The sequence below is a fragment of the Colossoma macropomum genome, unplaced genomic scaffold, assembly GCF_904425465.1.
Source record: "Colossoma macropomum unplaced genomic scaffold, Colossoma_macropomum, whole genome shotgun sequence".
In the NCBI taxonomy this organism is placed as follows: Eukaryota; Metazoa; Chordata; class Actinopteri; order Characiformes; family Serrasalmidae; genus Colossoma; species Colossoma macropomum.
In genome coordinates, this window is record NW_023494810.1 from 28,169,873 (window position 1) to 28,188,503 (window position 18,631).

General features: G+C 39.4%; 1 protein-coding gene across 2 annotated transcripts in view; it reads left to right on the forward strand.

The window, feature by feature from the left end:
- The first annotated feature begins 2,007 nt into the window (after positions 1-2,007).
- Positions 2,008-18,631, forward strand: part of slc25a26 (solute carrier family 25 member 26) — a 91,757-nt gene continuing 75,133 nt past the window's right edge. For both annotated transcript variants that reach the window (XM_036559740.1, XM_036559741.1), the window contains exons 1-3: positions 2,008-2,167; positions 4,064-4,220; positions 6,225-6,334. In XM_036559740.1, coding sequence (XP_036415633.1) covers positions 2,135-2,167; positions 4,064-4,220; positions 6,225-6,334 — 300 coding nt within the window. In that variant the 5' untranslated portion in view covers positions 2,008-2,134. The remainder of the gene's footprint in view (positions 2,168-4,063; positions 4,221-6,224; positions 6,335-18,631) is intronic.

Sequence of the window (18,631 nt, forward strand, 5' to 3'; positions counted from 1 at the left end):
TCATTTTGGAGGCACCTGTTTTTCTTTGGACAGTGACGATATGCTGGCTTTACTAGTGACCAGGCATGCTGGTCTGTGCCGGTTTTTCCAGCAGGACAGACTGTCTGAAAAACACATTCTTCCACAACACTCACATTTTGATAGTCCAGCTGTATTTTACTTCAGAGAAAGTGGAACACAAAGTAAAATGTAAAATTTGTAACAAAACTATTGGTGTACAAACCAAACAACAGCAGTGCTGAAGACTTAGCTGAGGTCATTTAACTACCGTTAGCCAAATTTCTCTGCTAAGGTCAAATATAATTAACCTTGATAGTAGTCTATGGCCCAATCCCATTTCTAATTTTCACCCCTACCCCTCGTTTTTGAGTGTCACCTTGTCAAGTTACAAGGGACGACCCTCAATTAAAAAAGAACATTACATTAACAGGCTACCAGCGCTGCTCTGTGGGCAACCCTGCCAGACTGCAGTGACAGCAGAGGAGGGTAAAATTCAGCGCTTCACTGCTGGGCTTTAGTTACATTTAGGACATCATATGGCTTCAAAAAAGGTGTGTGTGTGTGCAGGGGGGGCAATTATTTATTATCGTACACCTCTAATTCTTCTTTAATATGCAGCTGAAGTCAGCTATTCGGCAGCTTCTTGTTTAAATTTTCCTGTTCCACCTTAAATGGTGTTGCAATAATGTAACTGCTGCACCATTTAAGGTGGAATTGGAAATTTAGCTAGCTAGCTACTGAGACATTAGCATACTACTAGCACTTTTTAAGGCCTGTTATAAAGAAAAGGACCATAATACATTTAAATGACATTAAACTAAGATAAAACAGTGGTTATTATAATTTTAATGGAGAAAATTATCACATTTGTGGGTTTCTTTGGTCGCTCGCTCAACCATCTTGCCGGTTTTTCTTTTTTTTCACTAACACTCTGTTTGGAGCCTCTGAAAAACCTCTGTTTGGAGGATCATGTAGCTCTAACACTTCGCCCTACCCCTCTATCTCAACAAAAATCGGGACACACTACCCCTAGACGTGAACACGCAAAACAGAGGGCTAAGGGTTCAGTGGTAGGGGCGAGGGGTGAAATGGGACTGGGCCTATGAGTGTAAAGTGGAGGAAGAGGATGTGACTGTCCCACTTTCATTCATATTATGCAGATACAGATCTTGTTTCTCATAAATAAATAAATAAATAAATAAAAGAAAGAAAAAAGCTGTCAGCAAAGAAGTAAAGTCAGTACAAGTTATAAACACCATAAACATGCTTATGATAGTTTGAGGGTGCGTTTGACCCATTTATCAAAAACATAAATTTCCTTTTTTCTCACAGGCTTCAGGGAGCTTCACACAAAACTATTATTATAGTGTTATAATATTTTATAGTAGTAAAAGTTTTGTCTCCAATACTATACAGTATAATACAGGGTGTCCCAAACAAATGTGACATCATTTTGTGGTCTAATAACAGCAAATTCTCCCTCAAATGATCTCAAATTTTAACTAAATGTGTAAAAAATAACCAAGTTTAATTTTTAATGTTTTTTCAGTTTGAAGAATGACATTCACTAGAAATAAAAAAGGCATTTTGTGTGTTAGAATATACTCGAACACAGTCAAACAAGAGTGTCCAGCGTGCATTTTCGAGGAAATTCAATAAAACTTCTCCAACTGGAAAGCAGATTTCGACACGGCACAAAAAACTCAAAGAGGAAGTCTGTCTGTGCAGGACGAAGGGGTCTGGACGACCACCAGTATCAGAAGATATTACATTTGTGAAGCTTCGTGAAATCGGTTATAAAATCTACATCCCTCTGAATTTCTCGTTCGAATTTTGATAAACAAATCTTGTTTTGTTCAACATGACGCTTCGTTTCGTTTGCCAGGACATGTAGTTACTCAGACATTCACATCTCAGATGATGTCAGTTTTTTTAGGACACCCTGTAAACTTGTTTTAGTTGCGCTTGATCGTGTAGCGAATCTGCGAAGCTGAAACGTGTGGGAACGTCTTGCGTCACGTGACTTGGCCTAGCCGAATCCAACATGGCTGCGCCCTTCAGGAGCGTGTTTGTGCTGCAGTAGAGAGTCAGAGAGGACGATCTGTGGATTTCAGACTGACAGTAAAACTGCAGCATGGAGAGGCGAGAGTTTATGGCGTCGCTTGTGGTAAAGCGCCTCTTTTTTATCTTTTAGCGCTGTGACAGTTAGAGTTAATCTGGCTAATCTGAGTTAATCTGGTTGTGAGAGTTTATCTGGCTGCGTTTACTGCCTTTAAAGGGTAACTCCACCAATATTTAAAAAGAATTCTACATAATTAAATGGTTGAGATGTTAACAAAGTCATTCAGAGTGGTTTGGTGTGAAATGCTCGGTTCTAGAGAAACTCACCGAGTCAGAATTGTTCACAGTGGTGGTGATAGGAACCAGGCGTCCACCTCTAAAAGCTCCCTCACAGACAGAAAGGTGTTACATGGTTGTGAATACGCTGCCTGAGGTCTGACACGTTGTTTTATGGTGGTTTTGTGATAACCTTTTTTTTCTTAAAATGTGTTTTAATCCACTCATTTTAATCCATTCATGGTGGACGGATACATACAGGGTGTTGTAAGGCAAAGTCCCCAAAGAAAGAGCTGCCTTTTTTCAAATCTATGACTATTTTAACATCATCAGCATTACATATAAAAACTCATGTATCTGAAGATATGTGTTGGTTTTGGATTGTAAGTAGAATGGCTATATTTGTGTTGTGGACATGGTGACTGCTGGTTCCTGTCACCACCACTGTAAAGATATCTGACCCTTTACAATAAACCACGTCACATCAAACCACTTTGAATGACTCTGTTTACATCTCAAGGACTAAATTACTCAGAAAATTTTGAAAAATGGGTGGAACTCCCCTTTAAGCTGATCACAAGTCCTATTTTTTCATCCAAATCTGTTTTTTTTTCTTCTCTAATTTAGTGTAGTCGACCAACTTACAAAGAATTGTTTTACTTTATTTTTCATTTAAGTCGCAGTCAATGATAAAAGCCCATGTTTTGCTGCTTTCTACCATATATTCCATAACAGATATCAGAATGTTTCAAGAGGAATTCCGCCGATTTTTTCAGATCTCTACATAAATCAGTGGTTGAAATGTAAACAAACAAAGCCATTCAGGGTGGTATGATGTGAAATATTTCATTGTAGAGAAACAAACATTCTCTTTACAGTGTTGGTGATAGAAACCAAGTTGTAGTGTCTACAACACACACATATCCATTTTATTTAAAATCTAAAATTGACCAGTGAACCTACTTGTGTCTCCTGAGTTTTTATATGTAGTTCTGATGATAATAAAATAGTAGTAAATCTGAAAGAAAGCCTTTTTTATGTATTATCATGCCTCACAACACTGTAAACAATAAGTTTTTAGGCCAAAACCTTCTCAAAACTATCAGAGTAAATGTCTCAGGCATCAGGTGATATATTTGTAGCATTTCTAACAGCTTTCTGTGAAGGTTTAAACAGTTTGGACGTCTGGTTCCTATCACCACCACTGTGAACAGTCCTGACTCAGTACGTTATTCTGGACCATTTCACATCAAACCTCTCTGAATGACTATTTAACATCTTAACCATTTAATTATGAATTAAATTAGAAACACAACTGGAATTGCCCTTTGTTCCCTTTTTGCCATTATTCTATTGTTTTTTTTATCTTTAAGCAAAACAACAGTTCAAACTGGACTGTTTAATGCTGTGGAGGGGGACAAAAATAAGGCTCCACATGGTTTTAATGTACTTGAATAGGAACTAGTAACTTTTTGAATGATTCCATATTTTCTAATAAAGTTTCTACAGTTGAGGAAAACTATGTGCTGGAAGAAATCCACCCTTTTTTGTGTAGCATAACCACATCAGCTGCTTCAAAACTTGACCCAGCATCTGGGCATGTTTATACCTTTTGGCATGATGTGTTTGTGCCTCTGTTTAAGCACCTGTACATATTCCTACTTGTTTTTTTTTCTAACACTGTCATCAACAAACCACTCAGTGCAGGCCTTTTTCTGCCCCCTAGGCTGGAGGTTGTGCCGGGATGTGTGTAGACCTCACCCTCTTCCCTCTGGACACCATTAAAACCCGCTTACAGAGCCAGCAGGGTTTCTACAAGGCCGGGGGCTTTAGGGGCATCTATGCTGGAGTCCCCTCTGCAGCTGTCGGCTCCTTTCCTAATGGTATGTCTCATATTCAGGTTCATTCAGTGCACCACCCCACAGAGAGGCATGCCATGGAGAAAGCTCCACAGAGTCAGATTTTTCTTAAAGAATGTTTGTTTCACTAACGCAGACTTTTCCAATTAGGCTTGAGTGATGAAACAAATGGGGTAATCATGTTTAGTAAGCATACTTTAGTATTACATTAACCTGGCCAGGGGCTGCAGAGAAAGATTGACCTCCTGGCTAAATTTGGCGTATAAACATTATGAAATAATTATGTTGATAATAAACAAATAGATTAGTATATGTGATTGGTTTCGGCCTTTAATTGACTTGGAAATAAAGAACTGGACATTCCATTTTATCACTGTCAAAACAGTCATAACGCCACCAAACCTTTACAGAATGTTTCGGTAGTGACTCTTTTAGCTAATTTTGAGCAGAACTCAAAAACACTAGACAGTACATTGCTAGTAAACACAGCTTTGAATAGTTGTACACATTAAAGTGTAATATTTTCAATAAAACACAAACATTTACTTAATCAGAGAAAATGTGTGTTTCGGTAATGACGATTCTTAATGTTCCGCGCTAATTTTCAGACTTTGGGACACATTTACTTCAATGCAATGGGATCTAAAAGCTCTGCATGTCGGCAAATAAAGTTTTTTGGTTTAAAAATGAAACTCATGACAAATCTAAATCTTTCAACTTCAAATCTTTTTAAAAACCACATTGAAAAAATACAAAAAAACAAAAGAAATTAAGAATTATTTTCACAGATTGAAATTTAGGGGTAAAGGTTTGAGGCAGACACCGTCCAATAAACAGGACCCCACATATAATGGTTTTGTTTATATTTAGCTTATTGCTGTGTCTGTCAATGCATTCAATTCAAACAGGTCATAACATGATTTTGGCTTAATGGCAAAATGTGTTTCGGTAGTGACATTTCTTAATATTCCGCACTGATTTTCAGTCTTTGGGACACCTTTACATCAAAACAATGGGATCTAACCCACCGTGTGGCCGTGAGAGACGGGGATGCAGTCTCACTTCCTGCTCTAAAATGCAGGGGTGTGGTTAAAATAAGGCTCCGCCTACAGACTGAAACTTTTTGTGTTTCAGTAGTGACATGAAAATGTCGGACAGCGTTTTCTGAATGAATTTTTGTAAATGTATAAATTAAACATATAATGAATCTAAATCTTTCAACTTCATTTTAAAAGATCTTAACAAGACATTAAAAAACCACAAAAATGTAAGCATTATTTTTTTACTCATTGAAATTTAGGAGTTAGTGTTTGGAACAGACACCCCCCAATAGAAAGAACCCTATAAATGGTGACTTTATACATATTTAGCTTATTACTATCTCAATTAATGCCTTGGGTTTAAACAGATCATAAACCAATCCTTGTAAATATCTAATGTCTGAAAGCTTGTTTTGTTTTAAATAGTTTAATAGTTAAAGGAAAGTTTTACCTTTATGTTTTTACTTTTGTACTTTTATCTCTTTACTTTTTATCATTCTTTTTATTCTTTTTATTTATTTAATTATTGTCAATTTATTGTCTTACATCTATTTCTTTTATTTCATTAATTTGTTTTTATCCTTATCTGCTCTGTTACTTGATAAGTTGTTATATTGTAATTTAAATCATTTATTGATTTAACAGTTTATTTGTACCTTCTTATTATTAAATTTTACTTTTATGATTTTTGTTATTTAATTATAGCATTTGATTTATTTTTTTGACTGTACAACTTCTCAATCCCTGATTCCTGTATTACTCGGCTACATTGTAAATGAGGGTCTCCCTCAATGTATTCCGAGTTCAAATAAAGGTTGATTGATTGATAATAATTACATTTTTTACAGTGGAATGGTCCATATTGGACTGTGAGAGGTTCAGTAAATAGATTTAGCCCTAATTTCTAACACTAATACACAGTGTATCACTGAAATCTTGTAGGCTGACCAGTTGACCCTAGACATCCTGTGTTTCTGTTTGCTTCTAGCTGCAGCGTTCTTCGTCACTTACGAAGGCACCAAGTCTCTCCTCGCTGGCTCCATCTCCACACACATGGCTCCCGTCACACACATGCTGGCCGCCTCGCTCGGAGAAATCGTACGTTCCCTTCTCTCCTCTCCCTTTGTTTTCTTTCCCAGCTCTTGCACTTTGTGTATGTCGTCACTCATTCCACATTATGAGTCCAAATGAGCAGTTTGAGCCTGTTTGCCTAAATGAGAAAGTTCATGGTGGAACGAAAAAGGGGTGAAAAATGTGGTTTTGGCCCAGGCAGACCGGCCCAGCTGGGGTTCAGCTGCGTCCGGACCACATGCTGTTCATCAGTCTCACACTGGCTGCAGGAAAGTGTTCGTTAGTGTGCTCCATTACCATCTTCTATCTACTACATAGATAGTATGTCTGTTTGCAGTCAGAGCATCTTTACAGTAAAAAACACAATACCTAAATAGTTTTTGGCTTGTATGCTCAGTCTTTACATTACATGGGGGTTCCTTAACTTTAAACATGTTCTTGGCACTCTCACGTCTCATGTTGTAAAATGATTATTTTAAGACCCACCCAATAAAAGGTCTTTAGAGAACTAAAATTAGTTCTACTATGGCAGGGGTTCTTAACTTGGGGGTCCCCACGTGGTCACAGGGGGGTCACAAGTGCGGTGCTACAAGGACATTGTACCTTAAAAAAACACAGAGCAAATAATTCTGATGAATGCATGCAAGCTATGCTGAATTGCTCCACCTAGAGGCCATGGAACACAGGCTAATGCTGCTGTTACACTGAACATGAAAGAAATCTGCCTGGCGAAAAAGCTGGTTCAATTGAATGGAGGAGAACTCGAAAAATGTATTCATTTGTGCCAACTTTAACACTGCGCATTCACAAGCCTCAGAAGTGTCAGCTAATAGAAAAAGGGGGCGAGCTGGGGCGCGCTCTTTCCGAAAAACACTAAACAGAGAAATGTTCCTCAGTCAGCATGCTGGAAAAAACAGACTAGTAGCCAGCTGACGCTAACCGTTTACCGAACTATACGTTCCCTCCAAAACCACCTCATATTAGTATCGCCGTCCTCGCCTGGCTTGTGCTCCACTGCCATGAAGAAAACTTTGAGGCGGCAGTGTTTGACTGCGAATTTACATTGATTATGATTTTCTATTGTGTGAGCTGGTCACTGAGGGAGGGTCCTGATTGAGGTAAATGACCGATTGAGTGTTAAACTTGAAACAGTTTTCAGCACAAAGCTAAAAATGTGTGGTTTATGTGGAAGTGCTAGCTGAGGAATGCAGGCCCAGTCATCCCATTAAATGACTAGACTTACTATTTATTTATTCTTCTATAATTTTTGTTATGTGTATACTGGTGTGTGTGTGTGTGTGTGTGTGTGTGTGTGTGGGGGGTGGCCCAGTGAAGCAGTGAGAGAGGGTTGCAAAATATTTTTAACCCTTAAAAGGTTAAGAACCCCTCTTTTATGACATGGCTCCCTTTTTGGCACCCTTATTTGTGAAAAGTGCATAGAAGTTACTGTTTTATATCCTGTGGTTTGTCTCATCAGACAGGATTTCTTGCTTATTCAGCTGACTTTAAACTTAGTTCAATCTAGTCTCAGGGGCAAGACGAGAGTACACGTCTGGGGACAGCTTGTTGATGGATTGTGGCACATTCCACCCCGAAGAAGTGTACGTCTCTTAAAAAACTCGCCCCAGATTTAACTGCTGTTAACTAACGTTCATTCTTCAAAAATTTAGTTGCTTTGTTGATTCATAAGTTTAATTGCTTAGTGTTGTCAGAGTATGAACTCCACATACATGAGTGCCACATACAGCACTGTCAGTATGTAGTTATAATTGCTTTTAAATAGCAGAACAAAACAATTATATAATATCACTAGATGTCTAAGAAATAATGAACCCTTCATTTGGTGTGTCAGGTGTTTGCAGGAGGTTTGAGGTCTGTGGGATGGAAGTAGGACTGGCCAAAAATATTATAACCATAACATTTTTAATATCATTTGATATCAATACATATCGTAATAAATGTCAAATCATTATTTCTTTCATGTTTGAAGGCTGATTTTTGCTCCTGAGTGGTTAGTTGCTGTTTTAAGCTATCCTTTATGGTCAGAACGAGAGAACCACTCGCCAAACAGTGGAGCACTTCACAAATCTGTTATGGTTACATGTGCTAAACTGTTTAGTTTCTCAACAACGTCAGCTTAGTACAGCAAGCATTAGCTGGCTCGGTATGTCAGTGATGGATCACACCGCCTTACTGCCATCACTCCTACTACATCCATGTCAGAGCGTATCACAGTATCACAGTAAAAGCATTAACTGCAGTGCGAATCTCTCACACCAGTCAAACAGAGTCCTTCTTTTACGTATGTTTAAACTGAAATCGGTGCTTTTTTTCTCTTGTTTGAGCTACATTAACAACAATTCGGATGTGCTGTGCGAGTGACGGAGCACTGCTTAAAGTTAGCCAGCTGCTAAAAACAGCTAGCCTGGAAAGGCACTCTCCAATGCCACACACACTTCTTCACTTTACTTTCATTTAAATAAGTGCAGTGCTCTTTCACTTTCGTTGCTGGGGAATGCACTAATACTAAAATATGACTGAGCGCTGTAACCCAGTGCTGTAGTTGTATGGAGCAGACATGATTTCATGCAGCTAAAGCTGGTTAGGATGTACGGAAAGAGGTGAGTTCGCTGTAGGACAGTACAGTTACACCACTGATCTCGTCACTCACACTCGGTCACAGGAGAACAGATCGCCGGTCGCTCCACTCAAACAGGGAATATATGACTCCTTGTTTCAGACGTTGCTAAAGTATATTTGGTATTTCATGTCAAAAAACTCGGAAGTGCGCCCTCTCTTGGGGACAGTAGAGTAGTGTCCCTTTCCTTTCAGTAGAAAATGCCACCAGGGCTGTCGCTAGAACATGGAAGTGTGAGAATGGTGTATTATATCGAACGTTTATCAAACATTTCTTATATTTCTTTTGAGGAAAATTATATTGCGATAATTACCATTATCATTTTATCACCCAGCCCTAGATGGAAGTCCTAAAAGGCCGTGGACTCATATATTTAATTTAGTCAGTTGTCCTGTGATAATCTTACGTGTTTTCTTAAGATGTTATGTCATTATCACAACATTGTTTTCTAGTTACCCATGTGAGGTTCTCACTTTTGGCTTTGCCGTGTTCTGCGGCTGTGAACGCACAGTTTTTCACACTCTCAAAACAAAAAAAAAAGAAACCTGGTGTGCTGCAAAGTGTCTTCACAGCAGTCACAGAGGTCAACTCCCTGCACCATTAGTTTTACTGACCAGCACAACCCCCTCAGATAATGGCCTGCTGACATACAGGTGGGCTACTGAAATGGATGACAAGCAGCGTTGTTTGTAATGTCATCATAAGGACAAGAAAGCAAATAAAGTGAACTCAGAATTACAGGACGACTGGGTAGAGTCTGTGGCCTTTCAGGGCTTCCGTACTTCAGGACGTGGAATGGAAAGCTGCTGGTTTATTCGGCTATAGCACCGTCCAGACACAGCGCCCCTTTCCTTTGATCTCAGTCTAGATCTTTACACACCTCTTTACACAGTAAGCATCAAAAATGCTAAAAATGCTAACATGGCCAGCAGTGAGTGAATGGAAGCTGGCAGGGCATGAAAGCAGCTGTTTTAATTGGAGGTGAGGAGGAGGTCAGCCCTGCGTTTAACCCTTCGCCAGCTGCTGAGGGATTTGTGCACTTCAAAGCAGGGATTTGGTGCTGTAGCGCTGTGCACTGGGGAATGTGTTGTGCAGCTCAAAAGCCTGTAATCTGAGGGTTTAGCCATGAAAACCCCTTCGGTCAGGTCATCCAGAGAGGAAGACGAACACGTCTCACACGGGAAGTTAGTTCCCTTTCTGTATTTATCTGCACTCACCGAGCTGCTTGTTTGGAGATGTTTACTGCTCTTCTATGATTGTTAGAGTTTTTAATGTGCTTCATATAGGTGTAAATATTTGTAGTGCTGCACTTATAGGCAAAAAAAAGAAATATTAAAAGTTATTTTAAATTGTTTGCTTAAAAATCATAAGCAGATTAAGTTGTTGCAGTATGTAGAGTCGTATGCAAAGATTTGGCTCCGATCCAATTCCATGTTTTATTGATTTGTTGCTAAGTTGACATCTTTTACAGAAAACAAACTTAAATATGACATTTTGGTATATTTTATTGCAAAATGACTATTTATTTGCTGATTTTATCATACCGGAAAAATATAAACCAAAATATAAAATATGCTCTAACTTTTGCACAGGCCACATTTTACATATTTTTGTTTTTTTGGTAGATTTTTTTTTTGTCACTATGATGTGTGTAAGTGTATGCACGTGTATACTCATGGATCGTTCTACCGAACTGGTTTGAAGTCAGATGAAATGGAGTTGAAACCCCATTTCAAACTTTTAACAAACTGGAATTTCACACAAAAATCGTCATGCTTTGAGTGAGCGTATATCTGGAATATGTTTATTTTATTAAAACAAGGGATTGAACTTTCTATTTTGTCACTACCGGAACAATCATGACCTTGCTGAAAATATTTCAAGTGACAATTCTAGCTAATTTTAAGGTAGAACCCAAGGCACTAGGCAGTACATGACTACCAAACACAGCTTTGACCAGTTGTACACATAAAAATCATAACATATTTCATTAAAATGCAAAAAAGTTTACTTAATTAGAGAGAATATAAGTTGCGGTAGTGACAGTTCTTCATTTTACATGCTGATTTTCAGACTTTGAGACACATTTACTTCAAAACAATAGGCTCTTACTGCTCACCATGTGGTCATAAGAGACAGGGATGCAGCCTCACTTCCTGCTCTAAAATGTAGGGGTGTGGCCCAAATAAGGCCCCACCTACAGACTGAAACTCTGTGTTTTGGTAGTGACATGAAAATGCAGAACAGCAAGTTCTTTTTTGTTTGTTTTAAAAATCTAAATCTTTGAACTTCACTTTAAAATAAATCAAGATCTTTTTAAAACAACATTGAAAAAAAAATACAGAAAAAAAATCTAAGAAAAGTTTTATTTTTACAGTTTGCAATTTAGGGGTTAGACAGTAGAAAGGGCCCCACAAATGATGATGTATGTATTCCAATAGCGAATATACATATACATATGCATACATACATACATATACAAACGCACAAACATATAAATAGTGTAAAGGGTAGCTGCAGTGTTCAAATTAAAAAATGATAGAAATGATAGATGCAAAAAAATGATAGAAATGGAGATACAAGATTTTTGCACAACAGTGATGATATTTTTGCTGGTGAGCTATATTCAGTAATAATATGGTAAGGTTTTATGTTAACTACTGTACTGTGGTAAATGTGAAGAAAAACAAAAGATCAAACATGTTTCTTACATCTGACCCCTGTAGATAGACTTTGGGTTGCACTTGCCCATTGATTTTGACCTGTAGTAGGGTCAGCATTACTGAGCTAATCAAAAGCAGACAGAATCCTGTGCTTTGAGGTGAAGGGTTCAGCCTATATGCTCTTAAAATCCCTTCATCACTTCTAACATTCCCACACAGACATGACCTCCATTCTGAATTCTCTCTCTCTCTCTCTCTCTCTCTCTCTCTCTCTCTCTCTCTCTCTCTCTCTTTGTTCTTGATATCAAGAAATGACAAAAGTAGTAAAGGATGGTTTCTGTGTTCGAATTCAACCAATAATAAAATATCTCGTTTTGCTTACAAACAAATGTGGTATGGATTGAAATTTTCCGCAGGATCTCTTCTTGTTTAAACGAGTCACGGCTGAAAAATAATTAATACAACATTACAATAAACTCCTGTTAATGCAGGTTATAACTGTGACATAAACAGTAACCATTACTGTCCATTAATAGTCTTAATGGGCAATAGCATTTTGTCTAATTGAAAAGGAGTCATGCCACTGCTTAGCCTGCGCTGGAAAAGCTGTGTGTGTGTGTGTGTGTGTGTGTGTGTGTGTATGTGTTCACCCCACCGTCCTGTAAAGAATGCTCTGGTTGATGGTGTCTGTCAGGGCCGGAGCAGCCTGTTATCTGGCCATTATATCGGATTTATCTTCATTCTCTTTAGCCTGACGTTTTCTCTGAGAGCTCATTTATCAAGCTGAGGCAGAAGCGGCCTTTTCCTGTATTGCTGAGCCTGCGCTCTCCACTGAGCCTCCAGAAGGGCTGGTGAAAGTACTACTACTACTACTAATAGTAATAGTAATAATAATAATAATAATGAAATCTTATTCATAGTTGACTTTCTGCCGATCAGAATAGCAGCAAGGACAATAAAAAATGATCAGTAAATTAAGAAACTAAAAGGACGAAAGATAGAAGCTGAATTCTATCTAACCTAATGTTATTGGTGATCCATTCAGAGTCTTTATCTTCCTCTTCTTTAACTCATTAAAGTCTCCCCCAAAGTAGTTAGTCGACGCATGTCCATTTTGGTCATAGCAATATAGAATTGTATTAGATATTGCAATATTATTATTGTATCAGCTATAGAATAGCATGTAGAATTAGAGCTTTCTGTGTGCTCCCATGTTTTCTATCACTGTATACAAGAAGCTTCATGCTGACTTTATTGCTATATGCACTGCGATATACTCTGAATGCAATTCTCATTGCTATGGAAACGCTCATTATTGATTTAATCAGAGTTACATTGAAGCGGACGTGGAAGCAAACACGAGTTTGAACATGAGCTTCCGAGGCCTTTTTGTCCGAGGCCTTTTTGTCCGAGGCCTTTTTGTCCGAGGCCGTTTGGTCCGAGGCCTTCTTGTCCGAGGCCTTTTTGTCCGAGGCCGTTTGGTCCGAGGCCTTTTTGTCCGAGGCCGTTTGGTCCGAGGCCTTTTTGTCTGAGGCCGTTTGGCCCGGGGCCTTTTTTGTCCGAGGCCTTTTTTGTCCGAGGGTGTTTATTGTTTGAACTTTACCATCCGAGGCTGTTTTGTCCAAAACTGTACCTGATAGTATCTGGTGCTCACCTGATGGTATTGAGTGCTCACCTGAAAGTATCTGGTGCTCACTTGATAGGTTTGGGTGCTCACCTGAAAATGTCCAAAAATGTTTTTTGTGTGAACTTTACAGAGTGCTCATCTGAAAGTATCTGGTGCTCACCTGAAAGTATCTGGTGCTCACCTGAAAGTATCTGGTGCTCACTTGAAAGTATTGGGTGCTCACCTGAGAGTGTCCAAAACTGTTTTTCGTACAGACTTTACCATCCGAGGCTGTTTTGTCCGAAACCGTTTTGTTGTACAAACTTTACTCTTCGAAGCCCTTTGTCTGAGGTTGTTTTGTCTAAGACCACTTTTTTTACATAAACCTAATCATCCTGAGCCATTTTGTCTGAGGCTGTTTTGTCATACAAACTTTATTATCCGAGGCTGTTTGGTCAGAGGCTGGTGTGTGTTTGTGTGTGTGTGTGTGTGTGTGTGTGTGTGTGTGTGTGTAGCCACTTGCCTTAGCTTAATGCCTTTTGTCCAACACTGTTTCTTCTAATGTCCAGTTGTATGAGAGCTGAGACATGACTGTTTTTCCTGAGACCTGAAGTTGTTTTGTCTGATGCATTTGTGGATGCAGTGATGAACTGTTTTCACAGAAGGTGTTTTTCAGAAGTGTTTCTGAGTCCATGCAGTGATTTCCTCTACAGAATCATGTCTGTTTTTAAAGCAGTGCTACCTGAGGGCCCAAAGATCACAGCCAAGAAATACTGTTTTTTTGGCCTTGTCCCTTACAGAGATTTCTCCAGACTCTCTGAATCTTTTAATGTTATTATGTACTGTAGATGATGAAAAGCAAAAGTTCTTTGCTATTTTACGTTGAGAAATGTTGTTCTTGAATTGTTGCACTATTTGACCGTGCAGTCTTTCACAGAGTGGTGAACCCCTCCCCATCTTTACTTCTGAAAGACTCAGCCTCTCTGGGATGCTTTTTATACACAGTCATGTTACATTTATATTGACCTGTTGCCAATCAACCACCAGGTGTTTTTTGAAGCATTACACGACTTTACCAGCCCGTTGTTGCCCCCCGTTGTTGGCATGAAATTCAAAATTGGCATATATTTTTCAAAAAACAATATAATTTCTCAGTTTCAACATTTGTTGTCTTTGTACTATTTTCAGAGAAATATAGTGTTTAAACGATTGGCACATCATTGCATTTTGTTTTTATTTACATTTTGCACAGCATCCCAACTTTTTCGGAAATGGGGTTGTAGGATATCACACCAACCAACATGTTTAAAAGTTCAGTTATCTTCATTCGTGAGAATACTAGAGGCTTGTGATGGTTTGCATGAAACAAAGCAGTAAAGAAAGACTTTTTTAGTGGCTGTAAGTGAGTTTTTACCATCACTGGGAGTTGTTACCATGGTTAATGCTACTGTTAACTGTCACCAGGAACAGGCCTTTGGTGGTTTATGACATACAAAACTATGAATTTTCAGCTTTGTTGATCACATCCTTCACACATCAAAACAAATGTGCAGTTGATTTAGGCATTAAACGGTTAAACTGAGAATAAAAAAAGGAACAAACTGTGTGCCCACCACACCATTGGAGGGCATGCTGGCACACGGCCAATGTGCCATAGCGAATAATACCCACTTTGCCCTGGAGAAAGAGGCTGTATGATTTATGGCTCACGTAGTACATGAGCTCTCAACTGTGGCCCATTTTCAACCCAGCCACCCACCCTTCTGCCATTAAGACCACAGGGGTCAAACTGCAGGCGGATGATCCTAATTTGGACTGGCAGATTGAAAACGTTATGTCTCTGCATAAGTAATGGTGTTATTACTGCCCTGGCGGAGGCTGTCTCAGGCAGATATTGCATGGTTTTTTCTTGCAGATGGATTTTTGGAGGGTAGTGCTACCCAGCGCCCCCTTGGGGGAGCTGCAGGTGGGGAAGAATTGATTTTTTTTTCTTTTTTTTAAAGCAGGTACCTGCAGAATGACTTGTGAGAGGTTCCAGGTGTCTGATGGAATTCAGGATGGAGGAAAGCTTTTGCAAGGTGGTGTCTTCCAAATACTGGAATGATCCATCTGCGTCTGTTTAAGGCAGGAATAAGATCAGGGAAATGGGGGCCTGAGCTTGTAGAAATACTGAGGCTTATTTTATCGCCACGCCTTCATGAAGATGCGATGGTTATGGATCGTTTTTTTAAAAAAAAGTGGCAAAATGTTACGCCAGTCTACTCAATTACTAGATTACTAGAACTATACTAGATTATATGGTTCTCTGAGGCTGTCCCTGACTGAATCTTAAGTACTATTCAGATGATATCAGTTTTATGTGGGGTAGGTGGGGTTATGTAATTATTACCAGTATCTTCCAATGACTTTCTCAGTGATTTGTCACATCTGGATCATCAGGTTTTAGGCCACTGGGTGCAAATGTTTGGTGGGCCCCTACCTGGCTACCTTTTTGGTAATCGGGGATTTTTTTAATTATATCACAGCAACTTACATGAGGGCTCTGCAAAGGCCCTGATCATCAAGCTGTTGACCACTGGGCCCAAACATTTAGTGGGTCCCTATCTGGCTACCTTTATTGGGTAGTCAGTGAGTTTGCTGTGAACGATAAACAAGGCCTATAAAGTGCATGTTGAGTATTTACCACTTCAAGCATACCTCAGCCCTTAAACCTGAAACTGTCTTTTCAGTAATTACCCTTTCAGAGGTTATGAAGAAATTATTAAACACGTGTCAAAACAATATCAAAAACATCTTTTCCACAAACTAAAGAAGTTCTGCGGAGTGGAGCCGACAGATCATTCTGTCTTTGGTCTGTTTAGATGTCATATGATTTGATTGCATTTGTACTTCGAACAAATTGCACCAGAACTCGTTTTGAAGTGAACTGAGACCGACCTTCTCAGGAGGTCTACTACTCCCTTTTTGGTGTGTGTCAGAGTTTGGACAGCAGCGATTTCACTTGCTCCAGTGATCTGCACTAACAGAGCAATTGCACCAAACCTGCCAAGTCTGAACGCACCCTTAAAAACTGAAAATGCCAGCTAAAGCATACTGCCACTAGATAAAGCACAGTGCCAGCTAAAGCATACCGTCACTAGCTAAAGCATACTGCCACTAGCTAAAGCATAGTGCCACTAGCTAAAGCATACCATCACTAGCTAAAGCATACTGCCACTATCTAAAGCATACCATCACTAGCTAAAGCATACTGCCACTATCTAAAGCATACCATCACTAGCTAAAGCATACTGCCGCTATCTAAAGCATACTGCCACTAGCTAAAGTATAGTGCCACTAGCTAAAGTATAGTGCCACTAGCTAAAGCATAGTGCCAGCTAAAGCATACTGCCACTAGCTAAAGTGTAGTGCCACTAGCTAAAGCATAGTGCCACTAGCTGAAGCATAATGCCACTAGCTAAAGCATACTGCCACTAGCTAAAGCATACTGCCACTAGCTAAAGCATACTGCCACTAGCTAAAGCGTAGTGCCAGCTAAAGCATACTGCCACTAGCTAAAGTATAGTGCCACTAGCTAAAGCATAGTGACACTAGCTAAAGCATACTGCCACTAGCTAAAGTATAGTGCCACTAGCTAAAGCATAGTGCCAGCTAAAGCATACTGCCACTAGCTAAAGTATAGTGCCACTAGCTAAAGCATACTGCCACTAGCTAAAGTATACTGCCACTTGCTAAAGCATAGTGACACTAGCTAAAGCATACTGCCACTAGCTAAAGTATACTGCCACTTGCTAAAGCATAGTGACACTAGCTAAAGCATACTGCCACTAGCTAAAGTATAGTGCCACTAGCTAAAGCATAGTGCCAGCTAAAGCATACTGCCACTTGCTAAAGCATGCTGCCACTAGCTAAAGTATACTGCCACTTGCTAAAGCATACTGCCACTAGCTAAAGTATACTGCCACTTGCTAAAGCATACTGCCACTAGCTAAAGCATACTGCCACTTGCTAAAGCATACTGCCACTAGCTAAAGCATACTGCCACTTGCTAAAGCATACTGCCACTAGCTAAAGTATAGTGCCACTAGCTAAAGCATACTGCCACTAGCTAAAGTATACTGCCACTTGCTAAAGCATAGTGACACTAGCTAAAGCATACTGCCACTTGCTAAAGCATAGTGACACTAGCTAAAGCATACTGCCACTAGCTAAAGTATACTGCCACTTGCTAAAGCATAGTGACACTAGCTAAAGCATACTGCCACTAGCTAAAGTATAGTGCCACTTGCTAAAGCATAGTGCCAGCTAAAGCATACTGCCACTTGCTAAAGCATACTGCCACTAGCTAAAGTATACTGCCACTTGCTAAAGCATACTGCCACTAGCTAAAGCATACTGCCACTAGCTAAAGCATACTGCCACTAGCTAAAGCATACTGCCACTTGCTAAAGCATACTGCCACTAGCTAAAGCATACTGCCACTTGCTAAAGCATACTGCCACTAGCTAAAGTATAGTGCCACTAGCTAAAGCATAGTGCCACCCTGAAAGCATGACCGAAGTAAAGGAGGCTAGTGTAACAGTTGCTAAGCACTAACTGGAGGAGAAAATGAAGGCATCAAGGAACGATCTGGAGAGCATCTGGATTATGATGGGCCTTAACAAAATGACAAATTAGTTCATTTTTTCGCTGCACTGCTTGTAAAGCTGTGTAGATATTCTTATAATTGCTCCTGGGGGCCCCCCTGGAAACTTGGGCCTGTGGGCATGCACCCATAAAATGCATTGGATGATTTGGGCCTGGCTGTCCAGCACCGCGATGGCAGCATTTTTTTTTACCTGAAAACAAGGCTAACAGCTGAAATGTAGCTTTATTCGACACAGTTTCTTTGTCCTTAAGTTCATGACAAGGCTACCGAACTCCACAACAATTGTGTATTCCCTCTTGTAAGCTATGATTCATAAATATGTCTCAGTATGTGCTAATGTACTAGTATAGGCTAAAAAATGTAATATGAACGAAAACGCAGACTTACTTTGCTCTGCTTTAAGCTTTAGCTTAGCTATAGTCACTTTTCTCACATCTCTGGCAGGATACTTTTCTGCAAAAGTAGAGCAGTTTCTGGTAAAATATCTCTCAACATTAGATTTTTTTATGAGGCTGAAGTCAGATTCTCTTTAGAATTTTCTCGTTCCACCTTAGATGCTGCCTGTTTAAAGTCATTTAAAGTGGAACAGGAAAATTCAAACAAGAAGCTGGCGAATGAGAAGCTGATTTCAGCTTTGTGACTTTTTAGTGTTTGACAGTTTCTCATTTCAGATTAAACATCAGGAAACAGCTGGAGGGATAATAAACGCAAATAAGTCCGTTCATCTCTGAATCATCAGTGTTCGTCTTAAATCTTTCTCTTTGCCTTT